At 35.6% G+C, this 18,415-nt stretch overlaps 1 protein-coding gene across 1 annotated transcript in view; it reads left to right on the top strand.

The window, feature by feature from the left end:
• The window catches only part of CD34 (CD34 molecule), a 136,276-nt gene extending 118,151 nt beyond the window's left edge, over window positions 1–18,125 (top strand). Inside the window, exons 7-8 of the mRNA XM_053706685.1 lie at window positions 11,357–11,518; window positions 13,845–18,125. Of these exons, the coding sequence (XP_053562660.1) occupies window positions 11,357–11,518; window positions 13,845–14,021 (339 nt within the window). The 3' untranslated portion in view covers window positions 14,022–18,125. The remainder of the gene's footprint in view (window positions 1–11,356; window positions 11,519–13,844) is intronic.
• The last annotated feature ends 290 nt before the right edge of the window (window positions 18,126–18,415 follow it).

The following is an 18,415-nucleotide window of genomic DNA, read 5'->3' as shown; positions in this document are numbered from 1 at the left end:
TAAATAGACATCTAGATAGGTAGCATGCACATGCCTGGAGCACTATATTAGAGGAAATAGTGCTGCCATCTCAGGGATCAAGTCCGGAGTACCTGCACTATTTTTGCCTGTGGAACTAAGTTCCCCCTGGACAGAGAACAGTAACACTTCAGTAAACACTGCTGCTGCTGGTGGGAGGAGCTGGAGCACAGTCTGGTAAGAGGGATAGTGTAATCCTCTAGTAATGGGCAGTAACACTTCCAACAATACACTAAATGCAAGCCTGTCAACGGTCCTGCTTACATTTCTGTGTGGTTTGCTCTGGGGTTATTTAGCTCCCCCTCAGCAGAAATAGGACTATTGTACCTTAAGTGGGTGAGACTCTGTGACAGAGGAGGAGTCTCAGGTCCAAAGGCAACCATTCAACCCTACATTGGTTTCAATTTGCTTTCATTAACCAAAGTGTATAGAGTATATACTTATAAATGCAGTGTGTGTGTGTGACCTGTGTGCCATCTAGTGCTCTTGCTAATGTATAACATTGTTATAAATCTGCTGCCATATAGTATTGCAGACACGTGCACACTACTGAATTTCAATTCCTGCTTTTCAACCAAGGAAAAGAAGAAAACAAAGAAAATTTGATAGTAAATTGGAAATTTGTTTAAAATTCTATACTCTATCTGAATCAAGAAAGATTTTGGATTTATGCCCCTTTAATGTAAACATTCTTGGTACTCTAATATCATAAAAAAAAGATCTCTTCTTGTTCCCTTTTCAAGTAAAACATTTTAAAATATAATTGTATATAAATTGTATTAGTAATCTAAAAGTAAAAACAGAGACTTATGCAAGTAAAAGATATTTCAACTGTTCAGTCCATATAGGTACAGTCTTTAAACTTTACAAACTTCCTCCAATCTGAGGAAGGACTCTTCGTTAACAGGCTTTGATTACAGTGCGGTCTTTCCAAGCATACAAATCTGGTACAGCTCCTTCATAACTCAGGGATCCATCATAGATAATTCATAGCAGGCTCAAGAAACATACAAAATGATCAACCCAAAAATAGTCAGAGATTTTTCTAGTTAAAAACAAAAACCACAATGCAAACTGGCAGTGTATATACTAAGAACAAACTCCAACGTCCATAGGTGCTTGTACAAACTACAAGCAATATGATTAGAGAAAACCAATTTGGATGTGGACCATGGGCCCTAAATTGCGAAGTCCTGGTCTAGGCCTCTAGACAATAGTAAAGCTGCTCAGCTAAGCAAACAGTATAACAGGAAAATTTAGTTAACACGATATCAAAGCTGTAGCATATACAGTATTAGCAAATAAAGGCACAGTAAAGTTAACATTAAAGGGATACTAAACCCAATTTTTTTCTTTCATGATTCAGATAGAGCATGCAATTTTAAGCAACTTTCTAGTTTATTACTATTATCAATTTTTCTTCGTTCTCATGCTATCTTTATTTGAAAAAGCAGGAATGTAAGCTTAAGAGCCGGCCCATTTTTGGTTCAGCACCTGGGTAGCACTTGCTGATTGGTGGCTAAATGTAGCAAACCAATCAGCAAGCACTATCAGGTGCTGAACCCAAAATGGGCAGGCTCCTAACCTTGCATTCCTACTTTTTCAAATAACGATTGCAAGAGAACAACGAAAAATTGATAATAGGAGTAAATTAGAAAGTTGCTTAAAATTGCATGCTCTATCTGAATTATGAAAAAAGATTTGGGTTTAGTATCCCTTTACATACTGACCAAATTGTCTTCCTTACTATGGCACCTCTACTTGTCCAAAATACCTCAACTTGTTTAATTTACACAATTATAGCTCTTTAATTATAATTCGTATAATTAACAATTATACAAATTTTAGCTCTTTAATACCTTAAAATACTTCATCCTACAATTCATAATACAATAAAAATATAAAATCACATATCAGAAACATGTTTTTTTTTTTTTTTATTAATTTATTTGACTTTTTACTTAACTTTACTTAAATAAGGATTCTATGGCTAGATTAAGTTTTGAGGTAAATTCTTCCACCACCAGTCCCAGATGGTTATAAACAGTCAATGATTTCGGAGGAATAATTAAACCTGCAGACTGATTCTTGTTTACCCTGGCTTGTTTGAAGCCTTTAAAAGTGTATCAAAACATTGAAGTCCATCCTTACACCAGTGGTCTATATTGTGTTTTTGCTGCCCTAGTAACTATGATATCTTCTGCCTTTCTGAACCCTCCATCTTCAACAAATTTTTGCCTCATGTATTACTCACAACCTAAGGCCAGGGACACACAAAGGGGGCATGCAACCCCAAAAGACAACCAGGGTCACTGATTTGTCACAAAATCAATCAATAAATACATTAATAAAACATTTGAGGAGCATAGGGTTGCAAAGTCATCATGGCATAGAACAACCCCTCAAAACTTGCTGCTGCCCCATAACCCGCTGCATTAAGGTCTAATTAAAACCAATAGCCAAAGCAGCATACATCTTATATCCTTCTGTAATAACAACTACAGTATATGAACAACTGCAAACTCTGTATAATATATTTGGAAAATCAGACATTACTTCTTTGACTTTGTGAGCAAAACATCTACGAATTGTTTTGACACTTGCCCAGTTGTAGTTGCCAATTTCTCAAGGACCATAACATATTTAGCAGGTCAAATGAAATCAAAATAAACTCTTCCCCTATAAAAAAATATGTTCCATTGTTAGAGAATGTTTTTCAGTAACAGTCTCACATTTATCTCCTGGACTTTATCCTAAGAAAAACTTCCTTCCTTCTATGTGAGCTCAAACAGTCCTGAAGCACACAAGACGTTTATAAACCCCTAGCCACATCCGTGAATAATCACATAACAGTAGTTAAAAATTTCCAGGAAGCTCGTAACAGTCGCTTGAGTGATGTAGACGAGGGCTAAAACAGGATGACAAAAACAGGTGTCAGATAATGATTTTATTAAGCAGCATAAACACCAAACTTATTTAAAAAATCTATACTTTTATTTTGTTGTCTTCACGTTTATATATCTGTTTTTAATTATGGACACCAAGCTACTTTTCAGTGTATAAATGTCTCTTTTGAAGATGTTGCCTATTAGTAACATTATCAGAGTTGAAGCAGCTGTAGTTTATCGACATTACAAACTTGGTGAAAACACTGTATGGTAGTTTGGGTGATTTTTTTCTTTTTTTTCTTTATTAATAACTAATGTCACTAATAGCGGAATTGTCCATTTTACTCACACTTATGATAAAGAAAAGGACTCAAAATTAAACTGGATCCTAATAAGATTTAGCTAAAACTGCTTAGGAAATCAGTTACATTATTGAATTTATATTTTTTACTGTATATACTACACTAAATGCGCTACAGATACACATCCTTAATTAGCTATACATAAACTGTTTGTTTTCTGTCCAGCAGTGCTGAGGGCCACACCAAAAAAATTGCGAAGTCCTGGTCTAGGTCATTAGACAATAGTAAAGCTACTCAGCTAAGCAAGCAGTATAACAGGAAAGTCTAGTTATCAAAGCTGTAGCACAGTGCTTTCCAAACTGTGTGTCGGCAGCAGTGTGTAGGTGTGTCCCTGCTTCAGCACAATTTTTTTTGAATGTAACATTTTTTTTAATTTTTTTTTTGATTTCTGACTTTCCGCCTGCCTGCTACGCATATCACATGGTTGACACGTGATTAATACCTAGTGGGTCACAGATCATCTTAACCGAATGGCACATCTCAACGGGAACTGAAACTATTCCCATTGGCGACTTTGGTGGGAATATTGGCTCCTGACTGCACGTGTAGTCAGTGAGTGGGACAGCAGTGTGTTTGCAGCGCGGGCAGTAGTCAGTCGGACACGCAGAGCTCTGAGGGCGGTAGCTTAAACGATGAGCTGAAGTCAGAAGTCAAAGTGTTTTTTTTTTGCAGCTAGCTCCCAGTAGTGCATTGCTGCTCCTGCCCTTTATATATGGATAGGAAGTGGAAACTTAAAATGCTTGATGATGAAATGCGAGTCTCTTTAGCTAATATTCCACCAAATATTCAGAAACTGTGTTCATCCCATCAACCTCATACAGCCCATTAAAATAGTAAGTAGCTATTGGTGTTATTAAACTTTTTTTAATTCTTGCACATACATAATGTTACTTGTAAATACATTGCATCATTATATAATTTATGTATGTGCCCATATCTCTAAAAGCAAGTTAGTTTAACCTCCTGCTTGCTAGTACAACCGAATTACTGTGTCGCAAAATTATGTAGGTCTAAAAAGCGTGTCACCAACATGAAAAGTTTGGAAAGCTCTGCTGTAGCATATATTAGCAAATAAAGGCACAGTAAAGTTAACATTAACCCCTTCATGACCAGACCACTTTTCCATTTGTTGACCGTCTGGGACCAAGGCAATTTTTGCATTTCTGCGGTGTTTGTGTTTAGCTGTAATTTTCCTCTTACTCATTTACTGTACCCACACATATTATATACCGTTTTTCTCGATATTAAATGGACTTTCTAAAGATACCATTATTTTCATCATATCTTATAATTTACTATAAAAAATATATATAAAAATATATGATGAAAAAAACACAATTTTTCTGACTTTGACCCCCAAAATCTGTTACACATCTACAACCACCAAAAAAACTCCTATGTTAAACAGTTTCTAAATTTTGTCCTGAGTTTAGAAATACCCAATGTTTACATTTTTGCTTTTTTTTGTAAGTTATAGGGCAATAAATACAAGTAGCACTTTGCTATTTCCAAACCATTTTTTTTCAAAATTAGCGATAGTTACATTGGAAATTGGAACACTGATATCTGTCAGGAATCCCTGAATATCCCTTGACATGTATATATTTTTTTTAGTAGACAGCCCAAAGTATTGATCTAGGCCCATTTTGGTATATTTCATGCCACCATTTCACTGCCAAATGCGATCAAATAAAAAAAAAGTTCACTTTTTCACAAACTTTTTCACAAACTTTAGGTTTCTCACTGAAATTATTTACAAACAGCTTGTGCAATTATGGCATACATGGTTGTAAATGCTTCTCTGGGATCCCCTTTGTTCAGAAATAGCAGACATATATGGCTTTGGTATTGTTTTATGGTAGTTAGAAGGCCGCTAAATGCCGCTGCGCATCACACATGTATTATGCCCAGCAGTAAGGGGGTTAATTTGGAAACTTGTAGGGAGTGTGTAGGGTTAATTTTAGCTTTAGTGTAGTGTAGTAGACACCCCCAAGTATTGATCTAGGCCCATTTTGGTATATTTCATGCCACCATTTCACATAAAAAAAATCGTAACATTTTTCACAATTTTAGGTTTCTCACTGCCTGGCACGTCCTTGGTCGTTAAGGGGTTAAAGGGATACTAAACCCAATTTTTTTTTCTTTCATGATTCAGATAGAGCATGCAATTTTAAGCAAATTTCTAGTTTATTACTATTATCAATTTTTCTTCATTCTCATGCTATCTTTATTTGAAAAAGCAGGAATGTACGCTTAAGAGCCGGCCCATTTTTAGTTCAGAAACTGGGTAGCACTTGCTGATTGGTGGCTAAATGTAGCAAACCAATTAGCAAGCTCTACCGGTGCTTAACCCAAAATGGGCCGGCTCCTAACCTTGCATTCCTACTTTTTCAAATAACGATTGCAATAAAACAAAGAAATATTGATAATAGGAGTAAATTAGAAAGTTGCTTAAAATTGTATGCTCTATCTGGATCATGAAAGAAAAAAATTCGGTTTAGTATCAGCTAGAACATGCAATTTAAATTACTTTTATTAACACATTTTTTTTCAAGTTTGTATCCTTTGTTCAAAAGCATACATAGGTGGACTTAGGAGTAGCAAAACATACAATTTTTTAAAAATTAATTTTTTAATTTACTTCTATTATCACTTTTGCTTTGTTCTCATAATATTCTTTGTTAAAGACTATGGGCGTGATCACATATACGGCGCAGGTTTCAGCGCAAGCGTGGGAACCCGCTTCACCCGTAATTTCACCTCGCACATCGGGGTATTACATAAACCCCCGCCGGCAGTTCATAAAGTGCCGTAAGTCGGATAAACTAGCGATGTCCAGAAATGAGCGTAAATACAAATTTCTGGAGTCGCTAGTGACTTACTGCACTTTATAAACTGCTGGCACCTAAGAAAAGTAAAGAAAATAACAAATCTCCTGTAAAAGTCTAACACGCCTCATAAAAAATAAGCCCGACACGTAAAACCCCTATATCCACAATCCCCCCCTCATTACTAATGTTAAATGTATTAACCCTTAGACCGACAACCCCCACAACGCAATATGCCTATTTAAACTATTAACCCCTATATCCGCCATCAAACCCACACCGCAAGTAATAACTAAATTATTGACCCCTAAACCGCCATATCCCACATAGCCTATTAAATGTATTAACCCCTAATCTGCCGCCGCCAACGTCGCCGCCACTATAATAAAGTTATTAACCCCTAAACCTAACCCCTAAAAAGTCTAACCCTAACACCCCCCTAACTTAAATATAATTTAAATAAATCTAAATAAATTTACTATTATTAACTAAATTATTCCTATTTAAAACTAAATACTTACCTGTAAAATAAACCCTAAGATAGCTACAATATAATTAATAATTACATTATAGCTATTTTAGGATTTATTTTTATTTTACAGGCAACTTTGTATTTATTTTAACTAGGTAGAATAGTTATTAAATAGTTATTAACTATTTAATAGCTACCTAGTTAAAATAAATACAAATTTACCTGTAAAATAAATCCTAACCTAAGTTACACTAACACCTAACACTACACTATCATTAAATTAATTAAATTAATTAACTACAGTTACCTAAAATTAAATACAATAAAATAAAATAAACTAAAGTACAAACCCCCCCCCCACTAAATTACAGAAAATAAAAAAAAACTACAAGAAGTTTAAACTAATTACACCTAATCTAAGCCCCCTAATAAAATAAAAAGCCCCCCAAAATAAAAAAAATTCCCTACCCTATACTAAATTACAAATAGCCCTTAAAAGGGCTTTTTTGCGGGGCATTGCCCCAAAGTAATCAGCTCTTTTACCTGTAAAAAAAGATATACAACCCTCCCCACAAGATTAAAACCCACCACCCACACACCCAACCCTACTCTAAAACCCACCCAATCCCCCCTTAAAAAAACCTAACACTACCCTCTTGAAGATCTCCCTACCTTGAGCCGTCTTCACCCAGCCAGGCACAAGTGGACCTCCAGAGGGGCAGAAGTCTTCATCCGATCCGGCCAGAAGAGGACATCCAGACCGGCTGAAGTATTCATCCAGGCGGCATCTTCTATCTTCTTCCATCCGGAGCGGAGCGGGTGCATCTTGAAGACATCCAACGAGGAGCATCCTCTTCCATCCGACGGCGACTGAAGAATGAAGGTTCCTTTAAATGACGTCATCCAAGATGGGGTCCCTTCAATTCCGATTGGCTGATAGAATTCTATCAGCCAATCGGAATTAAGGTAGGAAAAATCCTATTGGCTGATGCAATCAGCCAATAGGATTGAAGTTCAATCCGATTGGCTGATCCAATCAGCCAATAGGATTGACCTTGCATTCTATTGGCTGTTCCAATCAGCCAATAGAATGCGAGCTCAATCCTATTGGCTGATTGCATCAGCCAATAGGATTTTTCCTACCTTAATTCCGATTGGCTGATAGAATTCTATCAGCCAATCGGAATTGAAGGGACGCCATCTTGGATGACGTCATTTAAAGGAACCTTCATTCTTCAGTTGCCGTTGGATGGAAGAGGATGCTCCGCGTTGGATGTCTTCAAGATGGACCCGCTCCGCTCCGGATGGAAGAAGATAGAAGATGCCGCCTGGATAAAGACTTCTGCCGGTCTGGATGTCCTCTTCTGGCCGGATCGGATGAAGACTTCTGCCCCTATGGAGGTCCACTTGTGCCCGGCTGGGTGAAGACGGCTCAAGGTAGGGAGATCTTCAAGGGGGTAGTGTTAGGTTTTTTTAAGGGGGGATTGTGTGGGTTTTAGAGTAGGGTTGGGTGTGTGGGTGGTGGGTTTTAATGTTGGGGGGGTTGTATTTTTTTTACAGGTAAAAGAGCTGATTACTTTGGGGCAATGCCCCGCAAAAAGCCCTTTTAAGGGCTATTTGTAATTTAGTATAGGGTAGGGAATTTTATTATTTTGGGGGGCTTTTTTATTTTATTAGGGGGCTTAGATTAGGTGTAATTAGTTACAGTACTTCAGTTTATTTTATTTAATTGTATTTAATTTTAGGTAATTGTAGTTAATTAATTTAATTTATTTAATGATAGTGTAGTGTTAGGTGTTAGTGTAACTTAGGTTAGGTTTTATTTTACAGGTAAATTTGTATTTATTTTAACTAGGTAGCTATTAAATATTTAATAACTATTTAATAACTATTCTACCTAGTTAAAATAAATACAAAGTTGCCTTTAAAATAAAAATAAATCCTAAAATAGCTATAATGTAATTATTAATTATATTGTAGCTATCTTAGGGTTTATTTTACAGGTAAGTATTTAGTTTTAAATAGGAATAATTTAGTTAATAATAGTAAATTTATTTAGATTTATTTAAATAATATTTAAGTTAGGGGGGTGTTAGGGTTAGGGGTAGACTTAGGTTTAGGGGTTGATAACTTTATAATAGTGGCGGCGATGTTGGCGGCGGCAGATTAGGGGTTAATACATTTAATAGGCTATGTGGGCTATGGCGGTTTAGGGGTTAATACTTGAATAGGTTAATTGCGTTGTGGGCTATGGCGGTTTAGGGGTTAATAATTTAGTTATTACTTGTGTTGTGGGTTTGATGGCGGTTTAGGGGTTAATAGACTTTATTAGTTATTGCGGTGGGGGATTGCAGTTGACAGGTAGATAGACATTGCGCATGTGTTAGGTGTTAGTTTATTTTTGCAGGCATTTTGGGAGTTACGGTGCTCCCATACTCAGCACAAGGTCTGCTACGGCTGCCTTTTATGGCGAGGTAAAAATGGAGTAAGATTTCTCCATTTTCGCCACGTAAGGCCTTGCACTGGATGTTGGATACCGATTTACGATGCGGTCCCATGTTAGCTTATGGGAGTAAAAATTGCTGGCGACGGGTGAAATATACGCCGTATATGTAATACCAAAATCGCGTAAAATCTGGCGTCGCCGGCTTGCAGGCCTACATCTACGTAGGTAGCATGCACTTGTCTAGATTAGAGCATTAATTGCAGAAAACACTGCTGCTACCTAGTGCTCTTGCAAATGTATAACATATTGCTTCGCAAACAACAAACTATCTGAATCTTGAAAGAAAAATGTTGCTCCACATGTTCCATTCATTTCCCATTGCAGATGCAGTATGACAGTTGTTCTAAACTTTCCTGCATACTGAGATGGATTAAGAAACTCCAGGATTACCTCATTTACATTTCATTGTGACTTGTTTAATTACCTTTATGAATTGATAGATCCACCCAGTATGTTGGCTTAGTATTTAAGGAGCAGATGAATCAATTCTCATAAATAAAGCAGAGACTTACAGTAATAAAAACATCGTCATAATATTTGGAAATCTGTTAGCAATTTTCATTGGCTCAGATATAACAATTACATGTAAGTCTGGTTAACCTCTTTAGCAGTCTGATTTTATTTTATACAAAACATACAAATAATTAAGAGCACATTCAAGACCAAATTTACAAAATGCAGTGCTATATTCACTATATTGAAGAAAGGTAACTAGGGAGATGTCATATCACTTCTTAAAGCGACATGAAAACCCAACATTTTTTTTCATGATTCAGATAAAGCATACCAATTTAAACACCTTTCCGATTTACTTTTATATAAAATGCTCAGTTATCTTGGTATCCTTTGTTAAAAAGCATAGCTAGGTATGCTCAGAAGCTGCTGGTTTGTGGCTGCACTTATATGCCTTTTTTATTGGCTTACCAATGTGGTCAGCTAGCTCCCAGTAGTGCATTGCTCCTCCTTCAACAAAGGATGCCAAGGGAATGAAGCAAAATTGATCATAGAAGTAAATTGGAAAGTTTGTTTAAAATATATGCTCGATTGTTAATCGTGAAATAAACAAAATTTGGTTTCATGCCACTTCAACCAAAAATAAAAATTCAGCAGGATTATGAGATGCTATTTAAGGGCCATTAAAGTCAAACTTAAAGTTTAATGATTCAGATAAAGCGTACAATTTAAAAAAAAAACAACTTTCCAATATACTTCCATTGTCAAAATGTGCAAATTTTTGTATATGTACACTTTCTGATGCCCCAGCTCCTATTGAGCATGTGCAAAAGTGCACAGTATATACATATATGCACTTTGTTATTGGCTGATGACTGTCACATGATAGGGGGAGGGAAAATTGGATTACCTTTGAAATCTGCCAGAAAACATCCTACTGCTCAAATTCAAAGTAAATTATATTCTATTGTATTTTTATTGTGTATTTGTCAGTCATTGGACATTTAATAGTAATAGGTTGTCTTAATCACATTAGTGTTGAATTTCAAAATTTTACTAATACCCCTATACCTCTAGAATCTGAAGCATCAAATGATGGTAGGCATAGCAGCTGTAGACTGCTTGAAGTGGCCAATGTATAGTGATCAGCTGAAGGCTGCATGCAAGCAGTGGGCACATTTTATGTTAGTCCAACAGTAGGATGCCTAGGGGAACATCAACAGGAATCACAGGAAGACCAAAACCCTCAGTGTTCCTATTCTATGTAATTATAGTTCACTGCCACCTGCCAATCCTGTGAAACCTAACAGTGAAGATTATTTCCCATTTCTAGCTACATGCTTAACTCTTATAAATTAATTTTTTCTTCATCTCTGCTTTGAAAATAAGTGATAATAAGCTTTGAGTGTTTGGAATTAAAGGGACATGAAACCCACATTTTTTCTTTCATGATTTAGAAAGATCATGCAATTTTAAACAACTTTCTAGTTTATTTCTATTATCTAATTTGTTTTATTCTCTTGATATTCTTTGCTCAAAAGCATATCTAGATAGGCTCAGTAGCTGCTGATTGGTTCCTGCACATAGAAGCCTTGTGTGATTGGCTCACCCATGTGCATTGCTTTTTCTTCAACTAAGAATATCTAAATAATGAAGCAAAATAAATAATAGAAGTAAATTGTAATGTTGTTTAATTTTGTATTCTCTATCTGAATAATGAAAGAAAATTTTAGGGTTTAGTGTCCCTTTAAATTGTAATGGCATACTCTACTATTTGAATCAATATAGTTTTAACTGTGGTTTACATTATTGTTTACTTTTCTTTTCAGAATGGAATCACTCTGAAGTGGGGTCAGATTTCAGATCACCAAACAAAAACACAGAAAACTATGATAGCATTGGTCACCTCAGGGGTTCTGCTGGCTGCACTGGTTCTGGCAGGTTATTTTCTGTCCAACAAAAAGAGCTGGAGTCCTGGAAGACAGAGACTGGTTAGTTCATACAGCTGGCAAAATGATAAATAGGGTGGTAATTGTTGGAAGACCCATGGAAATCATAAAAATTGAAATCTTAAGATGCCTTATTAGAATTAATAATGTCTAGACGTGCAAATGTATTTGTCCCAACATGCAAACCTTTGAATGTCCTGAAACTAGGTAGAAGAGAATAAGTATTTTTTTTATTAATTAACGTTGGAATAGGTTCAATAAAATTATGCGTAAATAACTCTCCACCACATTGCAACACGAAAATTGTGGAATTCATAACGATGTGTACCCACCCCTCAGTTTGAAGTCACTTTCTGCTATAATCACGTCTTGGTGTAAAGAACAAGCTCCACTGTAAAGAATATCGGCATCACAAAAATACCTTTTAAAAAGTACAGAACTAATGATTAATTCTACCATATGCAAAAAAGAGAAATAAAATAAAAATAGAGACAAGATAACCGCATCAGCTCTAAAGACAAGACACGTCAATAAAACAAGATACTTCACCGGTGCAATGGAATCTTTATGAATTCCACAAGGTGTAGATGGAAAATCATGACCGCTCCTCTTGAAGGAACATGTTATCTTAACTAAAGCACAGGTGAAATAATCAGCTGATTAGTAACCATGGTTACTAACCTGCTCTCACTCATCTGCTGATTATTTCACCTGTGCTCTTGTTAAGATATCATGAAAATATGGCATGGCTGTTAGTGGTACCTAAGAGCTGTACGGACAAGGTTCTCAAGTGGCTGGTTAATGCTCCCTCGATGTATAAACACATCAATATATATGTATATATTCATATACATTTATATTTTTTAATATGCTGCCCAACGATGCGCAACTTACCCCCTGCGCTGCGCTAGCATCCTTACCTTGTCTCACGGCATGAGAACGAGGCTCCCATTGGAGCCTATGGAAGCGCGTGTGTAATATTACAGCACGTTTGCGTGCACTGGTATTACAATTTTGCGCTCCACTCGTAATCTATGCCATAATTGGGTATATAAGTTTTAGTATTGGGCATGTATTTAGTAACGATTGACATGTACATATTAGTAATATTAAGCATTTATATGAATGGTGTAATATAAAAGATCAATATGTTATAAATTATTTTGGATTACTAAATTTAATTAGTTCAGACATGGATGCAATATATCATGTAGCAAAGTTTTTCAGAAATTTAAAAAAAAACAAGGCCTTCAAGAATACTTCAAAAATTCTAAGAAAGACAATTTTTGTTGATGTCGTAGGTTATTCTGTAACGTAGTACTTCAAAATGCTGCATGTGGCTATAACCATCTTTTTAATTTTATCTATCTATCTGAAGAAAATCTATGTTATAAAACTTGTTTTTTTGGCTTCTCTAAGGAGTGTGGGAAATATTTTTTTAATGAATCCTCTAAAGAAAATGAGAATTTTGTTTTAGTCAGTAAATGAGTGATCATGTTTTCTTTGTATAATACAGACTACATAGCATTAAACAAACACTTGCAGACATAGAATGGCAACAATCATAATTCATACTGTTGTGCTGGTTAGTTTAAAAGCTATGTGACCAATAATAAAAAAAAAATGGAAAAAAAATTGTGTACTCTGTGCTTATAAATCTTTATTTATACCATTGCTGTGCTTTTTTTGCTCATTGTGCTTTATGTGTATGTAAGATGTATGTACATAAATAAATAAATAAATACTACCTTAAAGGGACAGTCTACACCAAAATTGTTATTGTTTTAAAAGATAGATAACGCCTTTACTACCCATTCCCTAGCTTTGCACAACCAACATTGTTATATTAATATATTTTATAACCTTTACATTTCTGACTGTTTTTATGCCACTCATCACATGCTTTTTTATTAGCTTTTCACAACAGGGGAGTCCTAGTTCATGTGAGCCATATAGATAACATTGTGCTCATGCCTGTGGGTTGTGGCAGACACTGCACTAATTGGATAAAATGCAAGTCAATAGATAATAACTAAAAGTCATGTGATCAGGGGAATGTCAGAAAAGGCTTAGATACAAGGTAATACCAGAGGCTAAAAAGTATATTAATATAACCATGTTGGCTATGCTAAACTGGGGAATGGGTAATAAAGGGATTATCTATCATTTTAAACAATACATTTTTTTTAGTTGACTGCCCCATTAACTACTATAATTAAGAGCAGCATTTATTAGTTTATGAGAGATGATATGCCACGTTCTGCTTCCATGGTAGATAAACATGGGTGTGTTTAATGTTGGTCTGATTGGTCGAATTGACTGTGATGTAATCCATACTAATCCAGCTCGCTGTTGTGTGTCTGTCTAGGGTGAAGACTATACAGAAACAGATACGCAAGGGAACACTTTGGTGTCTGTGTCTACACAGGGGCAGGAGAAGCCTAAGAGCGGGAACCGCGAGAATGGAGCAGGCCAAGTGGTTAACGTGAACACAACCAATGGACACTCAAACAAGAAACAAGGCCTGTCAGACACTGAGTTATAAAGGAGGCATCAGATGACTTAAAGATCAAACTAGGGAAATAGATCGGTTATGTTGTTTTTCAGTGCTGAGGAAACACAGCCATCTTTGTTAAGGACGACACTAAAGTGTGAGATGACAGTACTTGGCAAAACCAAGGAAAATGCAGCATCCAATTTAATGAATTTAGGGCAGGCATTTTTTATTTTACTTATAATGTCTTTGGGTTGTCTTGATTCTTAAAGGGACATGAAACCCAAAAAATTTCTTTCATGATTCAGATAGATTATACATTTTTAAACAACTTTCCAATTTAGTTCTGTTATCACTTGTTCTTTTTTCTCTTGGTATCTTTTATTGAAGAAGCAGTAATGCACTCCTGTGAGCTAGCTGAATACCTTTGTAAGCCAATGAAAAAGGGGCATACAAGTTCAGTCACCAATCAGCAGCTAGCGCTAAGCTCATGAACCTATATAGATAGCAACAAAGGATATAAGAGAATGAAGCAAATTAGATCATAGAAGTAAATTCAAAAGTTGTTTAAATTGTATGCTCTATCTGAATCATGAAAGAACATTTTTGGTTTCATGTCCCTTTAAGTAAAAAAAAACCCAACTAAACAAAAACCATATATATATATTCCAAAATGCTAAGTTACTGATAGATCTGAGATGATACACTGAGTGTGGATCAGAATAATGTAAATAGGGGTGAAAAACTACTGTAACAACTCACAAAAACAGTAGTTTTCCGTCATTTTATACAGTACAATCTGTTACATGAAGAGAAAAATGTAAAATAGTTTGCAAAACTGCTCTGAACTTTATATTAGCAAACCTCCAAAATGAACCCAAACTGGACAATATGAAAAAAAAAGAAACATTTCATTTATTTGAGCATGTTGTATGAAGGGTTATGTGTTAAGTATCCTGTTAACTCTTTATTAATCTAGGTTAATGATGTAGTTATTGTAAAACATTGTTATTTTAAAAGGACATTGTAGTGCAAAAAAGTACATTCTCTAATTTGTTATCCTATGTCCGTTTTTTCGCTACTCGCACAGGAACGTTATGTGTTTAAACTCCTGCTCAGTCTGTACCTGAAACAGTTGTACAACCTGCCAGTCACTGCCTGTTTTTGTTCGGGAGCTGTTTGTGGCTGCAAGCAACATTTTACCTATGTGTTTAACCTCTTTGCAGGGGGTTAAACACGGAAAGTTCCAAAGTGAGTGCAAGAATTACACACAGATTAGAGTGTGTTCATTTTGCAATACAAAGTCTCTATATGTATAGACCAGTTTTGGGCAAGTGGCAACCAAGTGCCCAGAGCCAAAAAGAATGTAAATTGCCACACCAACCTGCATGCAGACATATACACCTCAATTTATACACACGTGCACTTACACTCAACACTCACAAATAGTTTTGCTATAACTAACTTGACTACAGGTTTAATATAAGTGTTGGCCAATTTTAAGACTTTTTACTGATATGTGAAAATGTAAATGTTACTGAGTGTTCATCAGTATGAATTGTGTGTATTACAATGCTGTCCATTAGATCATTAAATAGTTTTATCATATCAGACATCATAAACATGTTATTGGTTAAAGTGATATGAAACCCAACATTCTATATCAATATTATTTATATAGAACATACACTTTTAAAGAACTTTCCAATTTACTTCTATTATCAAATTTGCTTCCGTCTTTTGGCATTCTTTGTAGAAGAGCAGTGATGCACTACCAGGAGCTAGCTGAACACATTGGTTGAGCCAATGGCAAGAGGCATATGTGTGCAGTCACCAATCAGCAGCTATCTCCGAGTAGTGCTTTACTGCTATTGAGCCTACCTAGGTGTTTACATATTCTGAGAGTGTAAATACTCATATTTGCTTTTATGTTTTAGATCTCCTTCTAGTGTAGTATGGCTGCTTTATGCACTTTTTACGTTCAGACACCTGCTTAACCTTTTCATTGTAAAGTTTTTATATTTAATACACAGTGTATAAAATCATTCATAAAAACAGGGGCACTTTAAGTCATTAAATGTTTTAAAAAGGCTTTCTTTGTAAGATATTTACCATTTAGTGATGGTAAACATTGCACTGTTCCTCCGCCCCTATCTCATACTTTATTTAGCTGAGCGATGACAAATTCGGCTTCATCCAATCATTGTTTTGCCCACGAGCTGAACGCTAAGGGGGGCACGCAATGATTGGATGAAGTCAGATTTGTCATCTCTTAACTAAATAAAGTATGAGATAGGGGCGGAGGAATGGCGCAATGTTTACCATCACTAAATGGTAAATATCTTACAAAGAAAACGTCCTTAAAAAAATGTAACGACTTAAAAGCGCCCCTATTTTTATGAATGATTTTATATAGTGTCTATTAAATATGGAAACTTTACAATCACTTTAAGCTTGTTGCATACAGAGATGTGAGGGTCAGTGTTCAAAAAAGTGGACACAATATTTATTCATAACAATGCCACCCTTATGCATCTATTAGCCCATTGAACGTCAGTAAGACTCAAACCACTTTGTGAGCACAGTCTTTTTTAAGTTACAATATAATTTTAGATTACTGTGAATAAAGGGGAAAAAAGAAAACTCTTTTCATATACATATATCTAAAATTGCAGCTAGGAATGCAATTGCAATGTTTGTTCAAAAAGTTACATTTTAGCATATATCAGATCACTGCAAAACATCTACATCTACAAATACTTTGTTAAAGCATTTAGAACTGCCAATTTGCAGGGCATTGCATTTTCAGAGGAGTCTAAGGATAAACCCCTTGAAAAGCCTGGTAAAAATTATGTTCTTGGTCTCCTTTGCTGTGGCCAATAGTGGCTGTTCTGAGGTAAAAAAAAATTATACTCTTTGTTGCATTGTCCTATACACAAATAAGGGGCGATTTATCAAACTGAAGTAGACAGGGGCGCACATACGTGCCCCTGTCTGCCGCAGCTCGCCTCTTGCGGGCTGAATTCCCCTGGCGGAATTTAGCATTGCACAAGAGCGCTATTTTGCTCTCGCATGCAATCCCACCCCCTGCCCGCGCACAGCCAATCACGCGCAGGCAGGAGCTGTCAATCTCCCCAGTTGGACTTGACCGCAGAGATTGAAATTCGCCACCTAAGAGGTGGCGAAAGGGTAGGGAAGCAACGGTCTGATAACCGCTGCTTGTTAAATACAGCGTGCAGGTTTTCTTGTGAGAACCTGCAGTCGTAGGCAGGCAAAGCCTGCCGAAAGGGCTTGATAAATCGGCCCCAAAATCTCACTGCAGTATTCACTCCAGGTTTCCACTCCCTCTGCAGGGAGGGGGAAGGGCATAAGTTGCATGTAAAAATAATAGCAAGAGCCAGCAAAATAAATTATACATTTACATTGCAAGGATTTTGCTGTGCTTAATGAAACATTTTAAAGGGACAGTAAAGTCAAAATTAAAGTTTCATGATTTAGATAAAGCATTGAACTAAACAACTGTCCAATTTATATCTATTAATCAAATGTGCTTTGTTCTCTTGGTGTCCATTGATGAAGAGTAAACATAGGTAGGCAACTGATAGTAGCTTAGGAGCATGCATTTGTCTTTATCCATCTTTCAGCAGAGTTTGCAACTATGTATAACTATGTATAACATTGGTATAAAAATTGGATTACTTACAACATTGATAATATAAACTGTAAAGTTCATGCTCTATCTAATTCATTTAAATGTCATTTTTACTATACTGTCTCTTTAAGGGAGATTGAAGTCTCTAACTACATTAGCATATACTAAAAGTTTGTTTTACAATTGATTGGGTTAGAAGAAAGATTTACAATTCTTTATCTATAGGTTACATGTGAATAGAAGACGTGGAAATAAAATGACAGGTTTTTTTGTTCTTCACTCAATTACAGCATTCAGCCGGAATACTTTATATATATTACAGCTTCTAATCACTGCAATCACTGTAAATGTTGACAGCTATTTTAATGCATTGAAGTACCTGGTGTAAAAAGTTATGTTTTTATAACAGCTTTTTTATTTTTAAAAATGTTTCTATATTAAATAGTGTTACATCTTACTTTCTTAGGAAGGAAAATAAATAAATTGAGTTTCTTTACATCAAATTACATAACCGCGTCTTGTTTTTAATATATATATATATATATATATATATATATATATATATATATATATATATATATATATATATATATATATATATATATATATATATATCAAAAGATGAAAATGGACTGCACTCTCAAACCAGACTATGTACACATCCCATGATCCTGCTAAAATGAACAGTCCTGAATGCTCACCAGCACTCACAGACAGCTGCACAGGCAGTGAACCCCAGATAAACCTGGGTGCAAAGACCATAAGGAAAATTACAAAACAAAATTATTAACAC

Source organism: Bombina bombina, chromosome 3, assembly GCF_027579735.1.
Source record: "Bombina bombina isolate aBomBom1 chromosome 3, aBomBom1.pri, whole genome shotgun sequence".
NCBI lineage: Eukaryota > Metazoa > Chordata > Amphibia > Anura > Bombinatoridae > Bombina > Bombina bombina.
This window is presented reverse-complemented; position numbering and strand designations above follow the sequence as displayed.